This window comes from Pipra filicauda, unplaced genomic scaffold, assembly GCF_003945595.2.
Source record: "Pipra filicauda isolate LSUMZ 115617 unplaced genomic scaffold, ASM394559v2 scaffold45_size4122338_pilon, whole genome shotgun sequence".
In the NCBI taxonomy this organism is placed as follows: Eukaryota; Metazoa; Chordata; class Aves; order Passeriformes; family Pipridae; genus Pipra; species Pipra filicauda.
In genome coordinates, this window is record NW_024104598.1 from 381,433 (window position 1) to 409,343 (window position 27,911).

Here is a 27,911-nt window from a genome sequence, read left to right on the forward strand (position 1 = left end):
GGGTCAGCTAGTGAAAAGTTAGTACACCCTGTTAAGTACTTTCTTTTTCAGTATAAACAGGAGCTGCTTGATCCTGTGAGCAGAAGTGGATAAGTAAAATATGATTTTTCAAGTATTTAATTCATACCTAATAGTTGCAATCTATTTCTTACTTGCACTAAGTGGTGTACATAGAGCAGTACAAAAACACAAAAGGAGGTTTTGGAAGGTATTCTCCAGATAGTGAAGCTGATAATACTTGGAAGCTGTATCTTGTCAGGGACATTACTATGGAAAAGATATACAATTTTTTTTAAAAACCTGTAGGTAAGTTACAGGACTGTGTAAGATCTATGTATTTTCTTACAGGACTGTGTAAGATCTGTAGATTTTCGTGTGAAGTTCTACAGATCCGCTCTGTAGTTTGGGGGGGAATATAATTTGTGAGAAATCTTGAATTGAGTCTTTTGGCTTCAACAAGTATCTTTTCACTTACATCCTACAAAGAGTCAGCATATGGCAAGAATAGAAAGAAAAATTCGGAATCCTTTTGAACCAACAGATAAAAATCCAATCCTCTGAGTTTTATACATTTTGGCATAGTTGCGACATTATCGAGGATGCACATTTTCAAGGACGTGCATTCTCTCCTGCTTTACTTTGCGCGCCTGGCTCGGCTGGCTGTAGGTGGCAGGATCTTTGGGCGGGGGGGGGGGGGGTCGCGCCTTGTGGGAAGCTGTGAAAAGTGCGTTTCAAAGTTAAATTATTTTAGTAATTATTTATATTTAATTTTAAAGTTAAATCACTGTAGTCTGAAAGGACCTGAGACAGACACACGGGCAGACCCCGGTGCGGCCGAGCGGGAGCGCCCTCGCACCGCGCAGGGACGAGCCGGGGTCCTGGGCTTGGTGCCGGGCTCCGCGATGGGGAAACCCCACAAAGGCTCCTTTGAGGAATTCGGGAGCTCCGCGGCCGCCCCGTATAATCCCCGGTTCGAGCGGTGACCCCCGCCCCGGGAACCGAACAGGCTCCGAGCCCGAGGGCCGGGACGGGGGTCCCGGTCCCGAGCCCGGTCCCGGTCCCGGCCTCCCCTCGCCCCGCCCACCTATCACCTCATTGGCCGGCCGGCCTCCGCCGCCGCCGCCGATTGGCGGTTCCGCGCGACCCTCATTTGCATGCGGCGGTGGAGCCGCGCCGGGGAAGTTGCGCCGGAGCCGCGGCCGCGCTCCCGTCCCGCCCCGCCGGACCCTCCGCAGCCCTTCCCGAGGCTGGAGATGCCCCAGCGCAGCCTCCTGCCGGGATGGAGGTAGCCGGACCCTCGAGGAGGGCTCCTTCCCGCTCTGCCGCCGCTCCTCCCGCGCCGCTGGTGGCTCGATAGGGCTCTGCCCCAGCCTCACCTTTCGCGCTGCGCTGCCGGTTGGCTTTAACCCGTCTTTTCCTATGGCTGGGATATACAGCTCTACTCTGAAGACCCTGGAGGATTTGACTTTGGACTCTGGTTATGGGGCAGGGGATTCCTGCAGGTCCCTTAGTCTCTCCTCTTCCAAGTCCAACTCCCAAGCCTTCACCTCTTCTCAGCACAGAGGCAACTGGTGGTACTACTCGGGCTCCATGAACAGTAGGAATAACAGCTGGGATACTGTGAACACCGTTCTGCCGGAGGACCCCGAGGTCGCAGATATCTTCTCCAAGTGCCCTAAGCTGCCGGATCTAGAGGAATACCCGTGGACTGATGAAGACATCGGCAGGATCCTTCGCAAAGGGAAGGGAGATGGCCACGGCAGGACCTTTTCCCAGGAAGCTGTCAGGAGGCTCTCGCAGCTGCTCCGGCGCGCCCTGATCAGGATCTCCAGGGAGGCTCAGCGGCTCAGCGTGATGCACTCCAAATGCACCAGGTTCGAGGTGCAGAGCGCCATCAAGCTCATCCAGAGCTGGTCCCTGTCGGAAAGCTGCGTCTTGGCCACCGTCAAGGCGCTGTCCCTGTACAGCATGAGCGCAGGAGACGGGCTGAGGAAAGGGAAGTCCGCCAGGTGTGGCCTCACCTTCTCGGTGGGGAGGTTTTTCAGGTGGATGGTGGACACGAGGATCTCGGTGAGGATCCACGAGTACGCGGCCATCTCCCTGACGGCTTGCATGGAGAACCTCGTGGAAGAGATTAAGGGTAGGGTTTTGGCAAGTCAGAGCCCGGATGGTGGAGGGGAGATCTCAGCCGAAGTCCTGGAGATGGTTATCAACAACGACGCGGAACTTTGGGGAGTGTTGCAACCTTACGAGCATCTCATCTGTGGGAAAAACGCGAATGGTAAGACCCAGCTTTTACGATTTGTTGTCTTCATACCAGCGAGCTTTACAGTAAAATCCTTGATCTCTATGGACTCAGTGGTTTCCTTGGCTTTTCTTGCCATCTGGATTGCATCTTGGTCGTGGTTTGTGTGTGCGCAAAGCGGGCACGGCGGCTTTACCAGGCAAGAATGATCCTGCTCTATTCTTGAGATGTCCCAGCTTATAAAAGGCACCGAAGCTGTGGGAAACCAAGCCCTGTTGTCCTAACAAACATCTGACTTTCTACCAGCTGCTGTTTTGAGCATTTTTTACTCTTAACTGGCGTGTAAACCTCTTTCTCTGTAACCGTAAGATGAAATGTGCTCTAGAAGCTGCTCTTCAGAAAATACCACTGTCGCTTTTAGACAAAATTTCTATTATAGTGAGTGTCTTGCAGCTTCATCTTAAAGATGCCGTTCCCACATACAGCCTGGAGAGGGAAAACAACATTCAATCTTTTTTCTTTGGAGTAGTAAAATTCAGTTTCGGAGCTCGAACTCGTAACTACGTGTTACTTGGGCTTCCTTCTAGTTCAGCAGAGAGCTGTGTTGTCTTGTGCAGTAAACATGAGCTTGTGCTTGGCTTGCCAAAGTGAGTATGTAGGACGGTGCCTCAGTAATGAGAATAACACGATGTTAAGGTACTTACCCCTGTAATTTCTTTGGAAAGCAAAGGTTTTGAGCACTTAAGCAAATAAGCAGATAGAGGAATGTTGGCATCTTCCTACAAGACCGAGGAGCAGTTTGGAAGGCTTAACTGTGACAGTTCTGTTTATTTTGCACTGTCACACTGAGGAATGCCATATTTTTCTGAGGAAAATTCAGGGAAACTTGGAGTTTAGGAAACTATTTTGTGTACCACCCACAGCTTCAGGACTTTCTCTGGCCACATCCTTATGGTCGTTTATTCCATGCTTAACACCTTAATGGTTTCACTCTAAAACCAAGCGGCTTGGTCTTTTCAGAAGATAATCTCATAACTAGAGACAAGTGGAGAGACAACACCCCCTAGGTGAGTGTTAGCAAGGAGCAGTGTCGAAACAGGGCTGACTCACCTTCTCCTCCCTGGGTGCATTGATTTCCCGAGGTTATCCCATACCCAAGCAATAATGTCGCGATTCAGATCACGAGTAGATAAGGGCAGTGAGTGTCCCCTGGCTCAAATTCCAAGGTAAGAGACCTCCTGCCGTTAAGGGTGCTCACAAAACCCCTCCTGTGCACTTTATCTGCCCTCCCTCCGCTGACAGTGTCACTAAATGTTTGTGAAATAAATGTGAAGAGCCCTTTGGGATGTTCTCTTGGCACCGTTTCAGGGTAGAGCTGTAACTTTCAAAGTCAAACAGAGACTCTGCATTTTTAACTCCGAGCTCAGGGATGACTAGAGAGGTATGAGGATGTCCTGTCTGCCAAAACACTTGTAATTCTTTGTTTATCCTGGGAGTGTGTGTCACCTGGTCCAAAAAGAGGACTTGTTTCCCCTTATTTAGGGAAACTGGAGTGAAATATTGTGCTTCTGTGAACTAAAATATACTTTTTTTGGTGTTCTCTGCTCAGTTCTTTTGCCACGCAAGTTCTGTGTGTAAAATGGAGAGGAAAAGTCAGTCCCTTTTTTTTTATTTCTTAAGAGAAATCTCCTTGGAAAAAGTGCAGGGAGTGAATGGATGCTGGTGTTCAATGGAAAGAAGGGTGACTGTGCAGGGAAACGCTTATAAATATTCAAAGCACCAAATGGTCAGTTCTGATAACGCTCCTCCAGCGCAAGCAAAGCCAGGCAGGCAGTGGCCACAGAAGGATTGGCTTCTGTTGCCTCTTTTGTTGTTCCTGCCTTTCAGATCAATTCTGTCAATAATTGGATGCATTTTTTAAGTCTGGAAATTGAATAAAACCGCACATGAAGGCATCCTGTGATTTCCTGTGACAGTCTGTCACTAGTATTTTACCTGACACAAGTCAGTGAATCTTCTAAATGGCTTTTCTTGCAGTTGTAAGGCCACAAATGGTTTTATATGGATGCAAAAAAGCTTGAAATAACTTCTTTCTTCTTCTCCCTGTAGGAATTGTAAATGAGTAGCATTCACATCATTCTCTGCAGGGCTTTCAAGTGATCTTGCTTTTTACATTAATTTGAATCTGAAGTAGATCTGGTGAAATAGCTGGATTTATTCCTGTTTAAGGAACAGGAAAACTTGCTTTGCTGTCACTTTTGCTTCTTTTCTAGTAAGAGCATTTTAGTGGAGGACTCATAAATTGCACGTTTGGCATGTGTGTGTTGGGGTTTTTGTTTATAGCCCTGAGTTTGATGTCAGAGATAAAGAGCACTTCAGAGGTTCAGGTCTAACTCCAGTCAAGCATTGCAATCTTGGGATGAAATCCATGGCGGTGTCCTATGCAGGAGATTATCATAATGGACATTTCTGGCATTATGATCTATGGAATACCATTTTCATTATTAGATCAGGATAGCCTGCTGCTTTGGAGTCAAAGAAATAGTAAGTAAATACATAAATCTTCCTAAATTCTCAAGAGACTGAGCTTTAGCCCTGTGTTTCTTCAGTGACTAATCTCCCATCAAAGACCACAGTCCACTCACTGGTCTCGAGGCTTTGGAGTAATATTATGTATTATAACAAATGTGTTTTAATCAACACCTGGTGTGTGAAGGGTAAAGTTTAAAACTCTAGGTGCTTAAGGGGGAATTTTAATATTTTTTTAAATAAATAATAATCTGTGGCTCGCTTATTTATTTGCCCTTTCTGTGAAGCTGTTCTTTAATCAACTTTCTGCTGCCTCTATGAGATGTTTTGTGCTGTCAGTGTGAGTTCTGTGGAACGAGGAATGTTCTCTGAGCTTGTGGCCTTAAGGAGTTCTGCCAAGCTTCTGGGTGTGTTGGTGTCTCCAAGGACTAAGTCTTTTTAGGCAGAGTCTAGGTGGGCTGATGCAAAAATAATGCAGTGCAAGCTGGAAAGAAAATTAAAGAAAAGCAGCAAAAATTATAAGCAGCTACTGAAGAATGTGGCTACTGGAAGGTAAAAAAAAAACAAACTTGTGTAAACTGAAACACATTTTATTTCCTATTTTTAATTACATAGAGATGTGTAATATGCAGCTCAAGTAGAGAACGCACCCAGTAGTTTCACAGGGATTTTAAGTCATGCTAGTTTGGAATATTAGTCTATTAATTTAAAATGTTCGTTGAGAGATGAGTTGAAATATGAACTTACCTTGGAATCACGATTTTTTTCCTTGCCCTGCTTGTGTTTGGTGCTTGTTTCTTTAGAATTTGAACTATCAGCACTGCAAATACGTTTTGCTATTATTGCCCTATTAACTAGAGCACTTAGATTGTATTTAACTATCTGGCTGTGGCCAAACACCCCTGTGACTGCCAGTACACCTGCTGTGCTGTTTAATGCATCAGCACATCCTGGTGCTCTGCAGATACAAGTGTTGACAGATGTTTTTGCTAAAAAAAAAATAAGGTGGGGGTTGGAATTTAATTTGATAACACTGTTTGTCCATGTACCTCTCAACCTAAACACTTGAAGTTCTCCCTGGATGAACTAATCCAGAAATAAGCCTGCTCAGCTGACGAGGAGTAGAAACATGAGCCTGAAATAAGCTCTACTTATGTCTTAAGGCATTTTTCTTAGCACGGGGTTGAGGGGAGAAACGTGTAACATTTCCTTGGAGTGAGAAGGGAATGGGTTGGACTCAATAAAATTAAATTTTCTTCTCTAAACATTGCCACACATCAAACATTGACTTGAGATTTAGTGTCACTAAGCACATTTTCTTTTATATTTCTCATTGCACTAATACAGGTTAAAAATTATAGCCAGTTTTAAAATTGAGGGTAATTAGTAAAAATAAATAATTAAGGATTTTTAAAGCTATGCCAGTCTAAAAATTCCTTTTTGTAGTTGTCAAAATGGTCTGAAATAAAGTTATTTCAGTGTAGTTGTGGTATTGTAGTGAAATCCAGCATGAGCAAAAATAATGACACTTCAAGAAGTAGAATGTCCTTTTGTTATCGGAGCTGAACAAACTGGTGTGCTCATCAAGAACCTCATCAATTTTAATAAGCTATCAGCTCCACAACTATTGAGGAAAGCACTACATGGTAGAATGGGTGGACTTTCGGGAAGAGAGCTGGAAATGCAATCAATAAACCAAGCTGAGGACAAATAGAGGGCTAGGACAATGATACTGCAGGTGGCTTGCCAATTATTTAAGAAAAAAATAAATAACTCTGCATTCTGTTACTGTGTCTGAAGCAGGAGCTTAAAGCAATTTTGGGATTCCTGGGCAGAAATGTAATAGACTTCTGTCCACATTTCCATGTTGGATGAGCTGGTTGTAGCTATGATCCTACTCAAATTATGGCTTCATTCACCTGTGGACCCCCAAATACCTTGTGTGCTTCCACTCCTCCACAGGCAAGAGCTTGGATTTATATCCACAAACCCCCAGGGACAAATTCTTTAAGCTTAAATATTAATGCTTATATGTACATGCTCACCTCTCCTACTGACACAAACCACCAGTTGCTTCTCTGCAGTTGTCTGTATTTTAGTTGTGCGTTTTATGTTAAGGTATAGCTCAAGTAAGGCTAAAATGTCAATTTTTTTTTCCCCCTTATAATCAGTTTTCCATTTCTATATTTTTTTTTTTTTAGTGATAGTAAAGGAAAACTTCATTAATGAAGTAATGGTGCTGTCATAAATTTATCCTTCATATTGCTGATATTACTCCATGGCAATAAAATTTGTGTCCTTTCAATTCAGTTGGCTAAAGAGCTGAAACTCCCTTGGTGTATAATTACCAAATGCTGATTATATTTGGATTTTTAGGGGAATTGGGGTTGGTGGCAGCTTAACCCCGTGAAACTGAGGAGCTGGGCCTGTGAGTGAGGGATCTTTTGGAGAGAAAACTCTGTGACCTGTTGTGTCCAGACTGAAGTGTCTTGTTACTGCCAAAGCCAAGGGTTTGAACTGAGTGAATTCTTTTGGGGCCAGCACAGGATTTTATCCTTGGTGTGTAAACCTCTAAGTTATAACAGTTTTGGTGTTTGGCTCATTGATTTATTTATTTTTCAGATGAAAAATGATGCTGCTTTAGCTCAAACTTTAGCAGTGATTGGATATTTGGGGTGCTCTTGCATGTTGTTTAGTGTGTGTGTCAGCAGAAAATGAGGAATGAGCTCTGGGTGTTCATATTCTTAATAATAAAATATTATTTGAAATCTAAACTCATCTGGGGAGAGTTGATGGTTGTCAATGAACTTCCCTAACTGATCTCTAGCTTTCCACACTGCCTCCTCTTCCTTGAGATCAGCACTCACCCAGAGCATGGATATCATATATATTTTGACTGTTTTGACATCTTAATTCTACCTAATTTGGGGCTATTCCAAAATTCAGTGCACCAGTAACACAGGGTAGTGGTAAATTTTGAATAAATTGTGTTTTGATAGTGGGGTGAAATGATGATCTTTTTACTCTGAAAAATCTTGTTTGGGTATTAATGTTTTCATGTTGTAATACTTGTTTCTGCTGATGTACCTGGTGTGATTCAATTCTTCCAGTTAGTGGTCCACTTAAAGCTTTTTTTAATCTGTTGGATTTTTTCTGTCCCTCTCCCATGCTTGGTGTTGTAATGGTTTGCAACAACTCAAAGGAAACACTGAAGTTTATAAAATCCTCTGCAGGAAGCATAAGTAAAGTCCTGGAAATACTTCTTTACAATGGACTATAAAATTCACTTAATACACAATTACCAAGTTGCAGAGTTGGGCTTAGGACTCAACACTTAATTAACTTCAGAAAGAACTGAAGCTCCAAAGTGCACCTGGGAGCTTATACCAAAAATCTTAGTGTTGAACTAGAAGTAGGTTTTTAAAAAGAAATCATTTTGCAGCAATGGATGAAAATGGAAAAATAAGCCCAAAGATAACATTAATCTTGTAATCTTCACGAAGTTGTACTTTCTTAAAGACCAATACATTTTACTTGAGCAATTTGCCTATTGTGCCAGTGGAATTCAAATGAGGAGAAACAGAGGCTTCTAAACACAATAAACCTACTGGATACCCAACAGTGCCCAGCAAATCCCTCACTGTCTTTATCTTCTGAATGGTTGGAAACAAGAGAGAAATAATTATCTGTTTACATTTTAGTTCTTGTTTTGCATTTGGTCAGTGCTAAGCTTTTCAAGTCAATATATGTGTAAAATGTATATATTTATAAACATTTTCTCATTGTTTATGGTGCAGGACTTTACAGTTTTATACGCTGGACAGTAAGGAAAACCTCTCTCCCTGACTAAGTTCTGCTCCACCAGAGCAGGAGAAAATGTCCGTTTGCTCTTGTTGAGCAGTGAGAATTTAGGCTGACGAACAAAAGAATGAACACAATCATTTCTGATGATTTTCTTGTTTTAATGGGATTAATTTACATGCTATTTTGAACCTCAGTGCCCAACATGACATTTGGTTAAATCCAGGCAAGCCTGAGGCAACAGTAAATCCAGCACAATGATGGATTCATGCTTTCTTAATTTACAAATTGGGGCCAAAGTACTTCAACAGAACTCTTGATTCTTTTCCTTACAGAAGAGGAGATAGATTTAATAATATGTGGTGGACTTTGAGAGCATCTAAGTCTATTTAAGGATTCCAGGTTGTGAATTTATCACAGAATACCAGGTTGGAAGGTTCATCTGGTCCAACATTTCAAGCATTTGAGTGAAGAGAACCTTTTAAGTGGAGTTGCAGGACTTGTGCCAAGAAAGCAATAATAGAAAGAAGAAAAGATGCACCAAATGCTGAAAGGTTTAGTCCTTTGACCCCAACGCATCCAGACTTACCTTCTGACTCTGCTCACAGGCTGGGCTGGATCTGGGAGCTCATCCTGGTCCTCAGGAAATGTTTGGGAGCAGAGGGTGACTTGGAGAGCTTGGCAAGGGGAGCAAGGAGAGACCAGTGATGGGCAGGGCACAACTGAGGTGGTTTGTCAACCTGTAATTAAAGTGTCTGCCTGCACCCTGCAAGGGTGGTGGCTGCACTTTTGTGAGCCTGGGATATGTGGGGCAGAATTAATAGTTTGGAAGTAACTTCTGAGCAAAAGGAATGCTGTGACTGTACTGTCTTCAGGAGTGGACACGGGGAATCAGTTTTTTTAATTCAAGCTAAATGGAATTCTGAACTGTAAAATCCTTGTCTGTTAAAACCTCCTTGTTATGTGTTACTTGCAGATGAAAGAGCCTCAGAATTGTAAACTTCTTCTCATTTGCTCCAGACCTGTTACTTAATGATGTGATTTTATTAACTCTAGTCCAACTGATGCTGTTTGTGGAGGAGCTGTTGGGATTGGTCTTTGCTGTGACCTTAACATGAAACATTTCCTTGAAAAGGGTGTTCAGCAGAGCTGAGACTTTGGGCTGTAACCTTGGGAGCATCTTTAAATCAGGTCACAGGGATTGCTGTCAGTGCACTTCCTTCCTTCCTGTGGACCAAGCAAAAAGTGTTTGGTGTTCTTTGTGTGGGTTTGACCCAGACACTCATAGGTCAGTTGTGCACCGAGCACTTGTCCATCTTGTTCTGGTTGTTTAGTTACTACACGTGGACCATTTCTTTCTTAAAACCTGTGTGATGTTCACAGGGCTACTTAACTTGCTTCTCATCCGAACTGAGCAAACTCCTGCAGTGCCAGAGAGGCCTGTCAGGGGCTGCATTTCGCTCTCCCTGTCCAAAAATGAAGAAGCAAAAAAGAGGAAAACAGCGGAAAATGTGCTTAAGCAATTTCTGTAGGTTTTGTGTAGTGACACTAAAATGCTTGAGATGATTAGGAGTGTTTGTGGTATAATCATGGGATAGAGACAAAGAACTGAAGCCAAATAAACATTTCAGACCAGCTTTTCAGTTCGTGGATGTAAATTTATAACAACTGATAAATTTTCTGTGGGGCTGTAAAAGATCAAAGTAAATGTTGTTTATGATTTTTCAGGGATGAGTGGAAAGGAACACTACAAAAGACATAATCTGCTTGTCCCAGTCTTTAGTGTTTATAACATTACAGTCCATGTTGGGTAATTCTATTCCTTGAATTTCTATCCCAATTTGCAGCCTGTTGCCTGAGTCCTGGAGAATAAAGAAGGGAGTATGACTGTGTGTTTACACTGGGATTTATACATTAAAAAAATAAACATGTAGAGGCATAATTATCTATTATTTTCTTGATCCCGTATAGCTCTGGTTTTTCTCCTGATTAGTTCCAAGTTGACAGTGAATAGAGTTTCTTCTAATATTTACATTTTATTGTTTGTGAATAAAGCACACGACTGTTTCAGCTGAAGGGCAAGAGTTGAGTGTTGGCAAACAGCTAAAGCAGGGAATCAGGCCAGTTTTGCCTCATATTTTCTTCAAACTGGTTGTATTTCTGATGTTTTAATAGAATTTAGTAGCAGTCAGTTTTTTGTTTGCATGTTTTGTTTAAATAGCTACTCAGTGCTCCATGTGTGGCAAAACTAGTAGATGAAAACATAAACTTGATTTTTGAGTTACTTTTAGACAGTCAACTCATCTTTGATTCCTCTTGGATGATCCACTGATGATCCTTTTTTTTTTTAATCTGAAATAGGGTTTTGGCCTTTCCTGATGGATGAGGAAATGGTACTGGGATGCTGCTGGGGCTGGAGGAACAGGGATGGGAGCAGGTGTGGTGTTTTTGTAGCAGGTAGAGAACACCCTCTGTGTACCATCAGCCAGAGTGTTGATGTCACAGGTGTCTTTTTGGAGTGTTTTATTGTGGGCTGAGTTTGGGAAGAATCGGTGACAGGAGTGATGAGAAATGGTGGACTTGGCAGTGTTGGACTCTGATCTTGGAGGACTTTTCCAACCTAAATGATCCAATGACTCCATGATTAATGGACTGGTGAATGCCCTAAACTTGTCCTTAAAAGGTTGTGAGGTTCCTTTTTATTTTCCCAATTTTTGTGCAATTTCCTGAGATAACACCACAGGTCTAACCAAAACACTTAAGGATGGATGCTTGTTATAATAGTATAAGAGATAACATTCAGCCAAAGAGCAGAAATATATATATATATCCACCCCCACAGAGGAAATACATTTCATTATATATGTTATCTTCCCTCCACCCCCCACCCTGTTTAATGCTCAGCTTGCACTGGCAGCTTTGTTTAGTCTAGAGATCATAAAAATCGCTCCAGAGTTGAATTGATACAGCTTTATTATGTTCTTAGCATGGTTTCTGGTGCTTTTAAGTTGTTATATCAAATTTATAAGGTGCCTTTGGATATTTTCACTCAAGGGATACTTTAACTTAGAGGGGAGGGAAGAAGATGAGAAACTACGATAGCAACCAAGACACATTATTATCTTTATTGTTGGTTTTAATAAACCATTTAATTCTATTGTCAATATATAAAGACTTTTAAAGTGTTTCTTTCCAGGAGCTGTTATGAAAATTTCTCTGTTTTGTCAGTATATGTGGAAATTTTGGCTTCAGTGAGTATCAGTTTTGTTTGAACTGAAAAGATGTTTGGGGGTGATGACAGTAAGATCATCAAGTAGAAAATTTGTTGGAATTGTTGTCAATGCTGTTACTGAAAGAAGCTCAGAATCCACATGGGAAGTGCTGCTTACCTTCAAGTTTTAACCTTGCTAGAGCCAAAGGAATAATTTCCCTTAGATTTAATAGGGGACTGATCAGTTATTGCTTATCAGAAAAAACCTGGATTCTTTTTGAAGCAGTTGCCTGGTCTGCAAGCACTTGGGTTGAGGCCACATGTTTGTCTGAGGTAGTTTTGTTTTAGTACTTTGCAATAAATTTAGGAGCTTTACACCTTGAGGTGGGAGAAGCTTTGATGGTGACCCTTCATTCCATGGAAAGCCTGAATGTCCTCTTATATGGGAGGGAGCAGGGGGGATTTAAAGCATCTGTGCACTGAGGTAGTTTTGTAGCTGTGCTGGTGAGTGTGAGGAGGGTGACTGGTGTGCTTTTATTAATATTATTCCTTTGAGAAAGTGTGGCCTTCCTCCTGCCACTCCCTCCAGCTCTGTTCTCACAGGGGAGTGCCAGGTGCAAAGTCTCTTATTAAAGCCACTCGAGGAAGATTCATGCTTAACACTATGTTTGTCAATGGAAAACAACCCTGGAATTGTTTCTGGCATCTTTTCCCTGTGTGTGTATTCTTGGGTCTCGTGTTTTTTTGCAGACATGTGGAAATGCAGCTTTCATTGTAGGTTGTTTTGTGGCACGTTGTATACGCTGCACATCCCTAAATTTGGGGAGGGGACTGTGTTCCTTTGTTTTTAAACAGTCTCAGTGACCTGCTGGAATTGTGTGATAAAACTGTGTGAATTTTCTCTACCTCCACAGCAGTTCAGAGGATCATTTTCCTTTTATAGTATGTGTAAGGCTGTGTGATTGTGGTTTTTCACGTTCACTGCAGAAGGCCAGAACTCCCCTAAGGCGAGCACAACTTACAAATTCCAATGAATATAATTTATTAGCATGAAGGTAATTCTTGCCACACAACCAAGCCTTAGATAATGCAGAAGTTATGGCAGAAGATACTGAGCTGGCACAGGGCATTTGGCCCTCCACCGTCTGCAGAGCCCACACTCCAATTTTCTGCTGTTGCCATGGGCTGCAGACTCAGACAGGAAATCATGGTAGGATGGGAAAGGGTCCAAAATATACACAGCTAGTATAAGGTTTGCAGTTAAAAGAGAGCCAGAGAACAGGCTATCTGTTCTCCTGAACAGGCAGGGCAAAGCAAAGCTGCCTTGTGTGTGCCTTCAATGTCTTTTTATATTTTATATGCTCATTTTTTAAAAGCTGGAATTTTTTCCATGTAAAGTAACGTGTGTAACTTCAAATGGTCCATTTATATACTGGGGGCCTGATTCAACCCTCACTTAATTGGTTGTGCTGGGCTAAAAGGAGAGTAAAGCAGCAGAGAACTGGGTCCCTGGCACATGTGGAGGAGCCATAGAGAGCTTTGGGCATGTCAGACAAAAGAACACCTCCTGCCTCCGCTTCCCTGGGCTCATTTTGGGGGTTTGGTTTTATTTTCAGGGAGGATTTTCACGGATTCTGTGTGTTAGTTAAACGTCTAGAGCTCAGAGTGTATGTGTATGATCCACCAAGTGACAGGGATGCAGAAGCTGTTTGGCTTGTGGAGCTGGCTCAGTTTTTAGCTCTGGGTAGATCATAGGGTCACTTATCCATGTATTTTCTTAGGTTGAAACAGGGGATACTGGAGTGATTTGCTTTGGAGAGCAAACAGTTTTCTTATCTGTCTATGAGAGATAAGCACAATAATCTGTGTGTAATGAACTGCACAGTTTGCAAAGCTCTCAGTGTGCCTGAAGAGCAGTGTCTGACTGGGCAGCTTATGCTCCCTTGACATATAGGGGGACTGGAGAATTTCTCCATCAGTTTCCAATTTCATTTTTGTAGAGAAGATGCTCCTTTACTAAAAAATAGCAACAAAACAATACCGAGGACACATTCAGGATGGACAGAATAGGAGCTCAGCAAACCTCTTGTGGCAAAAAAAGCTGATTTAAAACTTTTTCTCCCAGGCCCATCTGTGGTTTTTAATTCTGACTGAAGGGGACCATACAAGAGGGTTGTTTGTTCTCCAGGCATTTTCCAACCATAGCTGTTTTTTGGCTATGTAGTCCCTTTTCAGCTACTTGAAAGAATGGAACTGTGAACAGGAGGAAGGTGAAGGCTACAGTGCCAAATATTGCTGGATGCAGTGGTGATGTCTGTCAAGGAGACTAGAGATACCAATTAATCCCATTTAGAAATCAAATAACTTGGGTAGCATTTAACCCTGGGTCTGGGATCAGTGAGTGAGGAGTCTATTCCATGACCCCATACCTTCTAGTAACTGCTGCTTTTCCCTGTGTAATATCTCAAAAAGACTTGCTGCTTTTTTTATTTTTTATTTTCTTTCAATCTGATTGGAGACAATTGTCAAATGGCAAACTGTCTCAGCCAAGCCACCTGCCCGAATCCTCAGCAGAGCATTGTATTTCTGAAAGAGCATTCTAGTGAAACATCCTCATTCTGAAAAGTTTGGGCTGATTCTCCAGTAAAAGAAGTGATCCAAAAAGCTGCTGATGATTTCCATGTGAACACTGCCAAGTATTTCTCTGATGAGAGTGCATAACAAAGAAGTGCTCGAGTGATTGAGTAAGGCTGATTGGAACAATCTGGGGTGGCTTACAGCTCTTTCTGATATTCCACAATGGTGGGAAGCTACTGTCACTTGTATTTTCAATCTGTATTTTGCTTGGAGGTACAAGATCTTTTGTTGTCAGCTCCCTTGAGCCAGTTATGGAGGGAGAGACACAATATTTCTTTAAAATATTCATGGAGCTTGCATGGGTTGGCTGCAGCTGAATGTCACCCACAGTGATTTCTAGAAGACAACAGGAGTTTTATGTGATTTATCTTAATTAGGGATTGATGGACACATTCTAGTTTGACTTTTGGATCTGAATATGGATCTGCATTAATAATCATCTGCTCTCCTAGCCTTGCTTCTTGCTCAGCTGCTACTGAGGAGCTTGCTATGGGAATATCTGTAAAAATATATAGTATTTTATAGGACTGGTTCATCTGAGGACACTTTTCTGTTGTTCAGGGACAGCAGGTTATTCTCTGCTTGTTCTGTGATGAACAGCACGAGCTTTAGGAGACTCATGTGGGAGTGATTTCTTTTACTTTTTGTGATTTTGCTGTTGAAATTAAGCAGGTCATATAAAGCAGCTGCTTATTTTGGAACAAAATCAGCATAACACATTAAAGAACCCATTAATCACTGAGCTTGACCTTCAGTTATTATTTTAAAGAACTTACTGCATCTATTGTGCACTTCAGAAGGCCAGGAATCCTAAGATGTATGTTATGTATTCAGATCTACAGGTTAAGAGCATCAAATTAAGTTATAATAAGGAATAAAGCAAAATGGATCCCTGTTGAAGTATTGGCTCTATTTATTCATTTTTAGGAGTAGAAGGAGGCTGTATATAAATACCTGCACAAGGAAAACTGAACTCTTATTGTGTTCCACAGTTGCCATGTATAAATTTTTGTCCTGGACTAGTGGCTTCTTCACTTTGTTCAATCTCGCCAACACAAAAGTTCTCACTTTCCTAAAAGTCTTTTTTGCGGGGGAAGGTACATAAACCAGCTTCTCCTTCTTTTCTCCCCTCAAATCCCAGTGCTTATTTTACAAGAGAATTTATTCTGTGTTTAAACTCCTGAGTTCCTTGGCAATGTCTTTCTTATATATCCTCTGTGTAGCCCTAATGGTTTGAGAACTTACTACATTATAGTCACATCTACTTGTTGCAGAGATTTTCTGAGTACTGTGAGCAAATGGATCAACCATTAAAACCTAGATTAGTTTTGAGATGGAGGAAAGGATCAGTAGATGACTTTTCAAAAAGATTGAATGATCTGGTGAGAAACCTGCTCTGTAATTATTTAATAACACAATTTTCTGTTCCTGCAGAGCAAAATGGAATCATAACCACAGGACCAAGGGTTCATTCAGCTTTTAAGGAGTGTTCTCAACCAGCATTTTTCACTTTATTGGGAGGGTACAGTCAGCTTTGTGTGGTCATTAATATATAGTGGTTCATAAAACTGGCAGCCTTAATTGGATAGAAGGGTGAGTAGAAGCATGAGGTGAACCAGAATGAGATCTCTTGGGCTCCAAGTTGTGCCTCCTCTTAAAACACTCCTGGCTTGGCACACTGAGGAGCTGAGAGCAATGTAGTCTTAATTTTGGTTGAATAATGGCATTCATGGAGCTATGCTAATGAGCTGCATTCTGCTGCCTGTCCTGCACATTGTGGACTGCACTCTGAGCTTACTTCACATCTCTAATGCTTTCCTTCTGTCTCGAGCCGCACTGATGTAATGGCTCCGGATCTGCCCTCGGTGCACTGCCTTTCCCACAACTGTTGTGCAGCAATCACACAGCTGTTCGCTGATTATTATTTTCTTTCCCAATTGGCTGCTTTGGGACAGATTATTCTTTGGCCTCAACTTCCTAATGCAAGTAATCAGTAACAACATTCAGGCAGGGGTGTTGAAGGCATTAAGAATTGCTTAAGTATTTGGGTCTGCTGAAAATATTCAGGCCTTTAATGAATATTTGGTTTATTTTTGTGGGAGGGCAATTATGTGCTTCTTCCCTGCCTTTGCCCCCCTCTTTTCCTCAGCTTATGACAAGCTAAGACAAAAGCAGCACTTTAAAAAGGAATGAAGTGTTTTATGTAGATTTATCTTGTAGGGTGTTTTTAGATACATGCTCTGTTATATTGAACATCCCCCTGACATCAGGGAAGTTGCATGGGCTTGATAGTTTTGGGGTTTATTGGGTATTTTTAAGTATTTTTGATTAATTCATTGTGAAAGCTCTGTCAGCTTATGAATTAGACACAAGAAAGGGTAGGAGGAGGAATATAAATGAACACTTTGGGAGCTGGAACTGTTGGCTGTATTGCATAGCTGCTTGGTCACCTTAGAATCACTGAAATGCTGGTTGGGATGAGCTCCTGGAGGTTGCCTAGTCCAACCTCCCACCTCTATGTGGGCTCCTGCCAGAACTAGGTCGGGTAAGAGGTGGCTTTGCATCTCTAAATCTGGGAAACATTCATGTGGTAGATCCCACAAGCCCCTCTGAGCAACCTGCTTGCTTTTTAGTGAAGAAGTTTCTCCTAATATCCAGCCTGAGACTCCTAAACCAGAGTTTGTGGTGCACTGTGTGCTGCTCCTGAGAAGAATTTGACTCCATAATTTTTGTAGCTATCCTTCAAATAGTTGTAGGTTTCTCTTAAATTGGCCTTCAATGTCCTCGAAGCCAGACACCACAAGCCCAGCTCCCCCACCCTCACCTTGAAGGCCCTGATCTGCAGGTCTCTGACCATTTTCAGGCAGAGACCATCTGCTGCTCTCTCTGCAGCTTACACACACCCCTCTTGAACTGGGCAGCCTAAAATAGTGTTACCCACAAACCTGCTGAGGCTGTTTAGGGCTTTATTAAGCGATATGGACCCCAGGATCAGCTGCTGCCTTCTCTGATCATTATCATTCTGCCCAATTAATGTGCACACAACACAGTCCCGCATATTATGTGGTCCACTGTCATCTTGGCCTCACCTTGAGTGCAGAAAGGCCTTTCTGGTTGTGGAAACTGTTGAATTCTGCCCAGGTGGCAGCAGGGAAGCAGTGGCCGAGCTCCAGAGAGGAGGAGGCAGCAATCCAGAGGCCCTCTCCAAAGCGTTTGGCAGTCCCACATCATCTGACTCCTTCTGTGGTTCTGAGCTGCTGGATAACTTCTGGGCCATGTGATTTTTCTCCCTCTCTGTGTCTCTGTTTTTAATTTACATTTTAAAGGTGTCAGTAGCTTCCTTTAACTTTTTGTAGAGTCTCTAAAGTTCAGGGAAGGAAAGAACTTCACAAACAAGTGTTACATCACCTGTGATCCCACACTTGTATGAGAACCCTGTGGCAAAGGCAGGGATGAGCCCAGACCGACTGGGTCCAGCCTGACCACTGATGGACTCTGGCAATACCAAGACATGTTCCTTTCCAGTAAAGTCCTGCACTCGACAGACTGCAGTGAGCAAAGTTGTGGCTTTGTGTGCAGTGAAAAAACTATGGGAAAATAGAGGTTTCAAAGGCAGAATTTTAATTCTGCCAGAGGATGAAACAGAGACATCCCTTTGCTCTAGGGAGTCTCCAGAGAGAAATTACTTCATCCCTAGGGACTGAGCTACTTGCTACCACAAACGAGGATCTTGAGTTGCCTTGTTAGCCGTTGGTACAGTCAAAACTATTTCTGATGTTTAAAAATAATGAAACAAAACAGAAAGGGGAAAAAACACCCCACTGCAAAACCACCAAAAAACTCCCCCAAAACCCAAGAAAAATCCCTGAAGTCTTCCTTGTGACAGTCAAATATTACTACACACTTCTTGCAGACTCTCTCCACTGAGTTAGAGCCATGATGTATTATTGCAATGTGTGACAATATCAGTATTTTCACTATCCAGACACTATCAAAATCAAGGGTTTGAAGTCTGGCTGTGAGGTTTGCCTCTGCCTGAGATCTGGTCTCATGTTTCAGTGGTTGTTCTTTTCTTTCCTGTCCCCCTTCCCAGAGTTGAAGGCATAACCTGCCTGATCATTTTAAGCTTAGAAAATGGCCAAGTAGGATCTGTTGGTTATAGGAGACCAAGTTTTGTTGTCCTTTGTTATCACTGGATGCCCTTTTAAGGTTACAGCCGCTTACATGAATGGTGCCTAAAGGTACTTGGAGAATTGAGTCACTCTGCAAGTGGAGAACCGAGAATATTTTGATTTCTCTACCTACTGCATTGTGGAGCTTTCACAAACCAAAAACTCATTCAGTATTTCTTTGGAAATATGTGACTTTAAATGCTGGCTGCCCAGGAAAACAGGTACAGGATTATGCCTTAGTCTTGCGTAACCCTTAAAAAACAGAACGTCACCTATAAAAATTAAGACTAATAATACATAAGTAAGCAGTTGAAGAGAATTTTATACCAATTAAAATAGCAATGCTGGTGACTGTGCAAGTTTCAGCTTTTCTTCCATCTGTCCTTTATTTTGCTCGGAGGCTATAAACTTGAAAAGAGAGAGTGGGATGGAGAGCATGACACTGAAAGTTACTCTGTATTAACTTGTTCAGCCCTTGAACAAAGCGTTTAACAAAACTCGAGCTTTTCAAGTGATTAGTAAAAACAACTGATAAGATTTGTAACTTTCTCTCCTGTGAAAATGTTGGGATTATGCTGAACCTTTCCTCAAAGGGGCTAGATCCCATTAACCAGCAGTACCAGTTCTGGATGTGGAATTCCCTTTGAGGCTGTCAGTACTGATGGAAAAGGAGTAGAGGCTTCTTTTTAACTTAAAAACTCTGAAAACATCAGCAGAGATAATGCTGACTAACAAGGTATAGGCTGAAAATATAGCCCAGAGAAGGATGTTCTCCTGCCTGGAGCGGTGTAACTAAATTGAGTTGGATGGTAGGAGGAGGAAACTTGCTCCATACATACAAATTCATGTCTGTCTTTCTTTAATTGAAGTGAACCCCCTGTGAAATTGCTACCCAGAAATGACCTCACTGAGGCTGTTTGCTCAAGCTCTTGGCAATCAGTTTTGAATACTTAATGCAGCACTGAGAAAGCAGAAAAAGGCTCTATAAGCTGGAGAATAAACGAGGTGGTGGTGTCCATTATACCAAAAAGCTCTGTAATTCTTCTCAGCTTTTAGCTTAAAAAAATTGTTAAAATAGTATTCTGATGTTGAATTTATTAGTTACACCCTGCCATGTGAAATCCAAAGGAATGGCTCTATGTAGAATGCTGAAATGCCAGAGGTTAATTGTGCCTTCAGTATTTCATATTAATCCAAGTAGCCATAGTGAGCTACTTAAATACAAACATTAGGGGGAAAGAAAATCCTGCCCTGCTCGAAGTCTGTTACTAGTGAGACTTTGAATTTAGGCAATTTCATGCATTTGGAGGTAGACTTTATTTTTCCTTCATCAGCTAAAATAATAATAAAGCTCGACTTGGTGTATTTATTTAATGAAACACAGGATCCCTGCCCCGATGGTTTTAATCAGTCCCCTCGCTATGTGGTAATTAGGGGTTCTCTCCCATGGCTCTGTTTTTACTTAACTTTCAGAATGTGTAGCCAGTTTAAGTTTCCAGAGATACTCGCAACTAATGTTGCCTCATTTACATGCAGATTATCCAGAGGGGACTCTTAAACACGCACTCACGTTACAGAAACGCAGCCGTTTTCAGCGCTTTCTTATTCAGGGAGCAGAAAATGTTATCTTTTGTCAGTAACTAATTCATTCCACTCGGCGGATGTGACCGGCTCTTTCATTCCTTGCACACAAGGATTCAGAAGCTGAAGGTGGCTGGGCGCCAGCTTTGCCAGGGATCCGATGTGCCGCTGGATCCAGCTCTGCTAATTTAGAAGCACGTCCCTGAAATCGGCTTCATTTGCCGCGGATAAGCCCTGTGTGCATCACAGGTCGAGAAATGGCCTTTTTTTCTGACTAGACAGAGCACATCAGTGCTTCTCATCTTTATGTTTAATAACTACCTCCCTAAAAGTGACCTGGGAAATGTTGTGTTTGTGTCTCCAACTGTACAGCTGGGTACCATTTGCTCCTGGCAGTTACGGCATCACTGGAGATGTGAGGAAGTGGAGCAAATATACAGCATTTAAAGCTCTCTAAAACAGCTTCCCTGCATAATGTGTGATGTTAAAATACTAGGTGGCAGTTTGGGCCGGTATAAAAGTTTTATTGGTGTGAGTTTGAGCCAGGCACATTATTCAGGAAGCCACTACTGAGTTTTCAAGTCATCTGAAACGTGTGCTAGTAAAAGCCTTTTATAAAGCAATACAACCCCATGCAAGCTCCCAGTCAGCTGTGTCCTGGGATTTACTGATGGGATATTTGTGCTGGGAGCTGCTGGTTTGCACAGGTACTCTGCTTGTAAAGCCAGACATAAGGAGTGAACGTCTCCCAGTCTTTCCCATTCCCAGCCTTTAGCAAAAGGGATTATGGAGAAACCACCTTTGCGTTATGCTGACACCTATTAATTAAACCTTTCTCATTGCAGAACTGAGTCTTGCTGCTAATTCCCTTCCCTTCCCAAGTATTAAGAGGGAATTTGTCAGGTTTTATCCAGCACACTGTGTACTTACAACTGCAGTAGGATCAGAAATGTGTCTCTGGGTATCTGGTGTCTTTTTTACAAGCAGAAATATCAAAAAGCCTTCCCCAAAACATTGAAGGGACGAAGCTGAGACAGTGGGGCTGGAGTGTGGGATTGCAAAGGAAAAAAATTCTTTTATTGTGCATTTCAGAATAAATTAATATGAGAGTAAATTAATAAGGGATTAAAACATTTTGGTTGCAAATACAGTCAGTAGCTAGAGAGATTTGGGGTCAGAGCAGGAGGTGCTTAGCCAGGGTCTCCTAAGTGTGGCTATACACCTAACTGGTTTTAAAGGTCTCAGGGACCATGACTGTGTGTAAAATATACCCCCTTCCCATTCCTTAGGGATACTGATAATTGTGAAATGCCCTCATAGCAGAAATGCAGCACTAGGATGAAGGTGTGTTGTGTTCAGAGTGGGATCTCTTGTTATTTGTCTGAGAAGCTGTTTAGATTCTGAGCTAAATAGGTCTTTCCAGGCTTCTTCAATCACTTCTTTGATCTGGTTTGACACTTTTCATTCTGTTGTAATTTTTTTTGTTGCAGTTCAGCTGTTCTTAATCACAACAGCTCATGAATTTGGTTATGTCCTTTAGCTCTGACTTTGAAAACGAGGGGGTTCATCTTTACAGTTTTATCATTAATAGCAAAATTAAGAAGTTGGTAATAACATGTGCTTTAAATGGTTTCAATAGGAAAGCATTTTACAATGCTTACAAACCTGTTTCACTGGTACCAGTAACAGTCTACAAACAACAGCTTAACTTTAAACTTGTGCTTAGTAAATACAAAAAAATTCATATATATATGAAAATATAATTTTCTGTTGTGAAGAAAATATGGATACATAAATTCTTCTAAAAACATGGTCTGCTCTTAGATGTCGTGGAAAACCTGTGGGTGAATACTGCAGTTGGGAAACCAAGGAGGTAGTGATTGCAAAACAGATTCCTCAGAATTCTTCCTGTCCTTCACACTTCTCATGCAAAAAAAAAAGGGAAGGATGACCAAGAATGACAATTATGAGCAAACATTTGGGAAGCCAGCACTGAATGGATTTACTGTAGTTAGTTCTGTAGTAGCGTCCCATGAGGAGCACATCAGTGAGCAGGGGGGGATTAGGGATGCCTCCTGCTTTCCAAATGAAGGATCAGATATTATTCCTGCTTTTATGGTGTCTAGTTGGTCTGTTGTTAATACTTAATCATTGGGTGCAATCAAAATGTTTGCAAATCTCTCCAAGTTTGTCCATGTTGTTTCTAGTGAATGTAGGAATATATAGAAGATTGTGGGAGAATAAATATGACAAGGTATAGCTGAGGCTTGAAAACATGAGACCTGCATTCCCTGCTGGTGTTGTTCTGTGGGAAAAGGAAAGCAGATCCTTTATGAAAATAAACCCACGTATGGGATAGATTTCCTTGTATTCCAGTATCTTTTTTTTTTCCTAGTGAAACTTGACTTTATTTAATCTTAATATTGTTGCTTGTTAGTACAACACTCTACCCATTGTATTGGTGTGGCACCAAAACTTCAACTAACTGTCCAAGGCCACCTTTCCAGTCAGTATTAGAGTTGGGATTGAATTCTAGATGTTCTGGCTGTTCAAAGTTCTGAGGGGTTTTTTGTCCTCCACTGCCCAGCTGTAACTTCAAAGCTTCTGATTTTGGAGGACAAGTTGCACCAGTTGATGATGAGGTTCTGTAACAGTGATTTTTATACCATGAGCATCAAGCCTTCCATGACAATAACAACTGCAAGGCCTCACTGCAGTAAAAATCACTGATACTGGGAATACATTCCACTACTTCTTTTAATAGCTTGCTCGTCTGATGTTTTCTCCCCAGTCGTGAAGGAGAGCAGTGAACTCCAAGGATTTCCATTCAGCCCAGCTGTGGCATTCTGCCAAATTGAAATTTAGTGTCTCTTGGTGGAATATTCTAAGGAATACCTGCTGTGCAGTCACCCACATTTGGGTCTCATTTCCATGTTGTGGAAAGCAAACCACTGTGTGTGCTCATTACGGAACATGTTGGTGCAGCTCCCCTGCAACAACCTCCATGTACCCATCTGGTGACAAACAACTCCCAGCCCAGCAATGATCCAACTTCTGCTTTATGATAAGCTAAGGTGGTTTCCTCGGTGCAAATTACAGGAAGGTCTCTTTCTTTTTCTTTCTGAGGCACAGAGTCATCTATTTTTGGATTCGCGATGAGTCTCACTGGGTACGTCAGAAGGCTCGTCATGGTTCTCTTTTTAAATCTTCCCCAGCTGAGCAGAATTAGGGCATACCATCCACATGAGGAAATCCTCTCTCTTTTCCCCTTCAGCTATATGGAAAAGTTGGGTGAGTTCACTGTGTGTTGGTGTAGGTCCCTGAGCGTTGTAGGCAGCGTAATAAGAGGTGGAGGAGCTCCTGTGGAGGAGATGACACACAAGAGTTTCAGTGTGGTGGTTCTGCCTCACACCCTGCTTACAAAACGCTGCAAGGAATCAAGTCAGCAGCTAGAAAGCTTCTTGTTATTATAATGCATAACTTGAGATTTTTATAAAGTAATTTTTGGTGGTGTTTTACGACTACTAAATAAGATTTATTATGAAGGCAAAAAAATACTGCAAGCTTAACATTAAAAAAAAAAAAGGAAAATATGAAATGGTATGCAGAAGTGATTTTGTTTAAAATCACACGAAAGTGGCAAAACTGGAAAGAAAATCCTGAAATCTGAGTTGATATTGTGGTGCTACCTAATGGCCAGATGTGCTGTTAGTTTAGGGCCTGTGCCAGCTCATCAAGGATCAAAACAGATGTGTCCTGGATGTGCTTTTCTGTGCTCTGAGATTGTAGGAAAGCGGAGAATTTTTCAGAGCAACCCCAGCACTGCTTGTATTTATAGTCCACAAACAGTGGACACGACACAGCAAAGCATCTCCAGCATCTCCTCCCATCTCCAAACAGGAAAGGGGTTGTTGTCTTCCTGAAATTCCTTCTGAGTGGTTATTAGAAGGTGGTCTGCTTGAGACTTGGGGACAGAAGGTTGTGCCATGCTTAGGCCATTAATTTTAATAAATTATTCTGGTTAGAGGTTTTGCAGGAATTTTGCTGGAGAAAGATGTTCCTGCAGCTGAATCAAGAAGGGCCTTCTCAGAGTGAGCCAATTCTCTTTGCATGCCACATGACTTGGTTACAAAACTCCTTTCCATGTTGAAAGTGAAATCTCAGTCTGTTTCCATTTGGCTCTTCCCAGAAGGAGTTTTTATTTCTATTCCAGCCCTGTGGTAGATGCTGAAGATAAAGGAGGATACATCTGCATTTTTCTTTTTTTTTTTTTTTTATGGTACCTGCATAGAGAGCTCATTACTGTCTATTTTATAAAACTTTATCAAAAAACTAATCAATCCTTTATTGTGTTTATGGCTCACTTTAGGTTTGGAACACAATTTACTGTTACCTGTGCTAAAACTGTTCTTTTTTAATGTAAAAACAGCTTCTGTCACTAATCAGTTGTGATTTTTTTTTACATTTTTAATTGCAAATATAAAATTCCAAAGGAAGTTCACTAGTATAACTTAAATATAAACAAAAATTGTGATTTATTACTTTCAAATCAGGCTTGGACTTCACCAAATGGATCTGGTGTTCATCTGAGCTGCAGCTGAGTATCTGAAATGAGCATCTGGGCTGAAAAGAAACCTGTTTTAAGCAATGGCCCTTCAGACCAATAAAAATTAGTTATTTATTAAACTTAGTTATTTAAGGTAAAAATCAAGTTTTGCATGGAAATTTAGGCTCATTCCATAACTGTGTCTGACCATAAAATTATCTGGTTTAATAAACTTGTTACAACAGTCTTAAATTAGACATTTTAAAGAACAGATTTTACATAAGTCATGTTAGACCTCTGGAAATGTTATTGATTTATGAGTGGCTGAATTTCCTTGTTGCTAAATTTGTTCTAAGATGTCTCTTCCTCTGGAGAAAAGTGATTTAATACCCTTTTAAATTGTTGGTCTTGCTGGTTCTGCATAAGCTGTGGGGTGGATTTACTCTCTGGTGTGCCTTGCAGATCTGGTCTAACACCTTCTGATGTTCCTACCGCAAGGCAGGACAGGACTTGAGAGGGAATCTCTCCACCTCCTCCTCAATCTGCCTGGTTTCCTGGGCAACCAAGTTTTCTAAGGAAAACGGGAGTTTCCAGTAGAGTTTCCAGCTGCATAGTTGGGAAAATAAGATGGTAGGTAGTGTCTGGAATAGTCCTGGTTTGGAGTTTAGGCAGGACTGATGGTGAGGATCAAGTAGAGCCATGCCCCAGTAGGATAGGTTCTGTATCTTTGGAATAGTTCCATATTTTGAGACTCACATTTGTAGTTTCATCTTAATTCTGCAAGGAAACGAGATATTTGTAAAATAAGTATTTTTCAAGCAAATACCAATAAATAATATGAAGAGCTTAATGAAAGGCTGCAAATGGAAGATGTTGTAGGTGGCTGCTTGCAACAGAGGCCTAAACTTGGCTCTGAGAGCTGAGGTGAACCTTTCCCAGGAAAGGTTCTGGAGCAGGAATCATGCCCTTCCAACGTGGGTGGCAGCTGCATCACTGTGGTTATGGTGGGTTGGTATCCCAAAGCAAGCAGCACCTGTGCAGCAGGGTAGAACTTGGGAAATGCCATCGCATCCTTTCCTTGTGCCTGTGATCCTGTTGTGGTCTTCTAATTTGTGACTCCTAGTGGAATATTTTTCCTAGTGAAAGTTTCTGGTGTGATTTTTCTCATTTGATACAAGTTGAGAGACTTAAAGCACTAAATCAGGTGAAGCAATGAGACAAAGTGACTTGCACAGGTACTACCACTCCTATTCTGTGTTGCAGGAGTTACTCTGAGGTGTAACACACTCTGATATTAGTGTACAAGGACATACATTGTCTGTCAGCATCATTAAAAGATAACGATTACCAAAGACACCTTCTCCTTTTGTGTTGATTCTTGAACTGCTGGAAAGAGAGAAGCAAGAGAGGCCTGATCTGTGCCCTGAGAATTGATAATCTGGGTCTGTTCACAACATGAGAAGGAACAGAGCTGTTGTATAAGAGCTTGTCATTGTTTTAAAGTAATTTTTCAAAGTGGAAACACTCTTGAAACAGAAACCTGAAGGGTCAGGTGCTGGTGGAAGTAAAATCAAATAGAACACTTGCAATAAAACAAGTTTACTACACCATCCAGTTGGACCTTGCTTTGAAATGAAGGAGCTCTGAGTTTTGTTCTTGTAACTTGAGCTGGCTTTTATTTTTAGAGGAATATTCCCTAAAATGTGCATCATAGTCAAGAGTCTTTCCATGTGTGGATTTCCATGCACAGTAGGCAGCAGTGTAAAAATTTCAAGAAGGCTGTCTTAAAACTGGATAAGTGGAGTTTGCTTTTTAGGATTGGTCCCAGAAAGAAAACAGCAAAAGTTATCCCTGTTTATGCCATGGCTTGATGGTGAATATTGGTGTTTACACACTGTAAGCCATGAAATATAACTGAACTCTGCAGCTGAGGAAAAAATATGATCTTTCAGAATATTCTTAATACCAGTGAACAAAGAGAAAAGATCAAAGCCAACCAAACAACCCCCTTTTTTTGTTTTATTCAATTGATTTCTAAGGGCCCCTGTTACTATAGTAACTCCAGTAGGTCTTTTAATTACAAAATTTGTAAAAAGGCATCAGTTATTCAGAACTGCTGGGGGTGGGGGGGTGGGACAGTGGCACAAATGCTTTAAAAAATATAGAGAGAAAATTTGCAAACAAAGCTTGACAGATTTCCCACGAAGCATAACAGGGACTAAAAATCAGCATAAACACAGCATAAAATTGGGCTCAAGTTCTCAGCAAACAGTCCCCTGTTAGAGGGGGCTAAAGAGAGGAAAAAAAATCCCTATCCCTGTCCTAATAAAGCACTTCCCTCCCCACACAGATGGGAGAGCTTGTTCTTTCTAGACCCCAAATTTAATTACAGTGTATCTGAGTGGAGCCGTTGTGTTATCACATTAATTAGCAGTTGAGAGAGCTGCTCCCTCCTGGGAGTGTGGAATACCAGGAGTGTTGCAGGTAGGAGCCCTATCAAAGAGGAATCATTTTAGCAATAATGAGCACCTTTCAAATAATAATTGCTTTTAAAAGAGATGCTGTCATCTTTTATCATCAGGTACGTTTCCAGAATGGATTTATACTCCAAACAGACTTACATTGACATGACCAGAGAAGAATTGGAGGCACATCATGTGAGCAATTCCTAGATGCCATCTCTTGACTTGAATCTGTGCTGAGCTGATTGATTTGGCAGAATGGGAGTCACTGTGTTCTCTGATGCCACAGGGCAGTGCAGCAGTGAAATTTGGGTCCTGGGTCTCATTTGAGTTTTAGCCCAAACCTAAATGGCTTTACCTGTAGCAAACTAGTACACTCTGTGCCCTGACTCCACTTGCTTGGCTGTGTTGGGAGCAGAGACTGCTTCTCTTGGAAACTCTTGCTTTACAGTGTTCCATCTTTATTAATTTTTCTGCTTACATGCTCCTTACTTTGCCCCCTGTGTGTCAAAACCTCTATGCTTTGATGGCAGGGCTTAATCTTACTTTTCACACTGCCTGTTGCCATCCTGCAGGAATTGGATCCTCTCAAATAATAGGATGTGCGCCAAGAAGTGTAGATTCTGTTAAACCTGCTTTGCAAGTGCAGGGAAAAAAGATGATTATTTAAAAAGCATCATAGACCTGGAGAATGGTTTGAGTTGAAAGGGACCTTAAAAGAATTATC

The 27,911-nt window shown here is 41.6% G+C and overlaps 1 protein-coding gene across 1 annotated transcript in view; it reads left to right on the plus strand.

Annotated features, from left to right (window-relative positions):
* The first annotated feature begins 1,235 nt into the window (after positions 1-1,235).
* ABTB2 (ankyrin repeat and BTB domain containing 2) overlaps positions 1,236-27,911 on the plus strand; it is a 116,046-nt gene continuing 89,370 nt past the window's right edge. Inside the window, exon 1 of the mRNA XM_027728620.2 lies at positions 1,236-2,281. Coding sequence (XP_027584421.1) covers positions 1,420-2,281 — 862 coding nt within the window. The 5' untranslated portion in view covers positions 1,236-1,419. The remainder of the gene's footprint in view (positions 2,282-27,911) is intronic.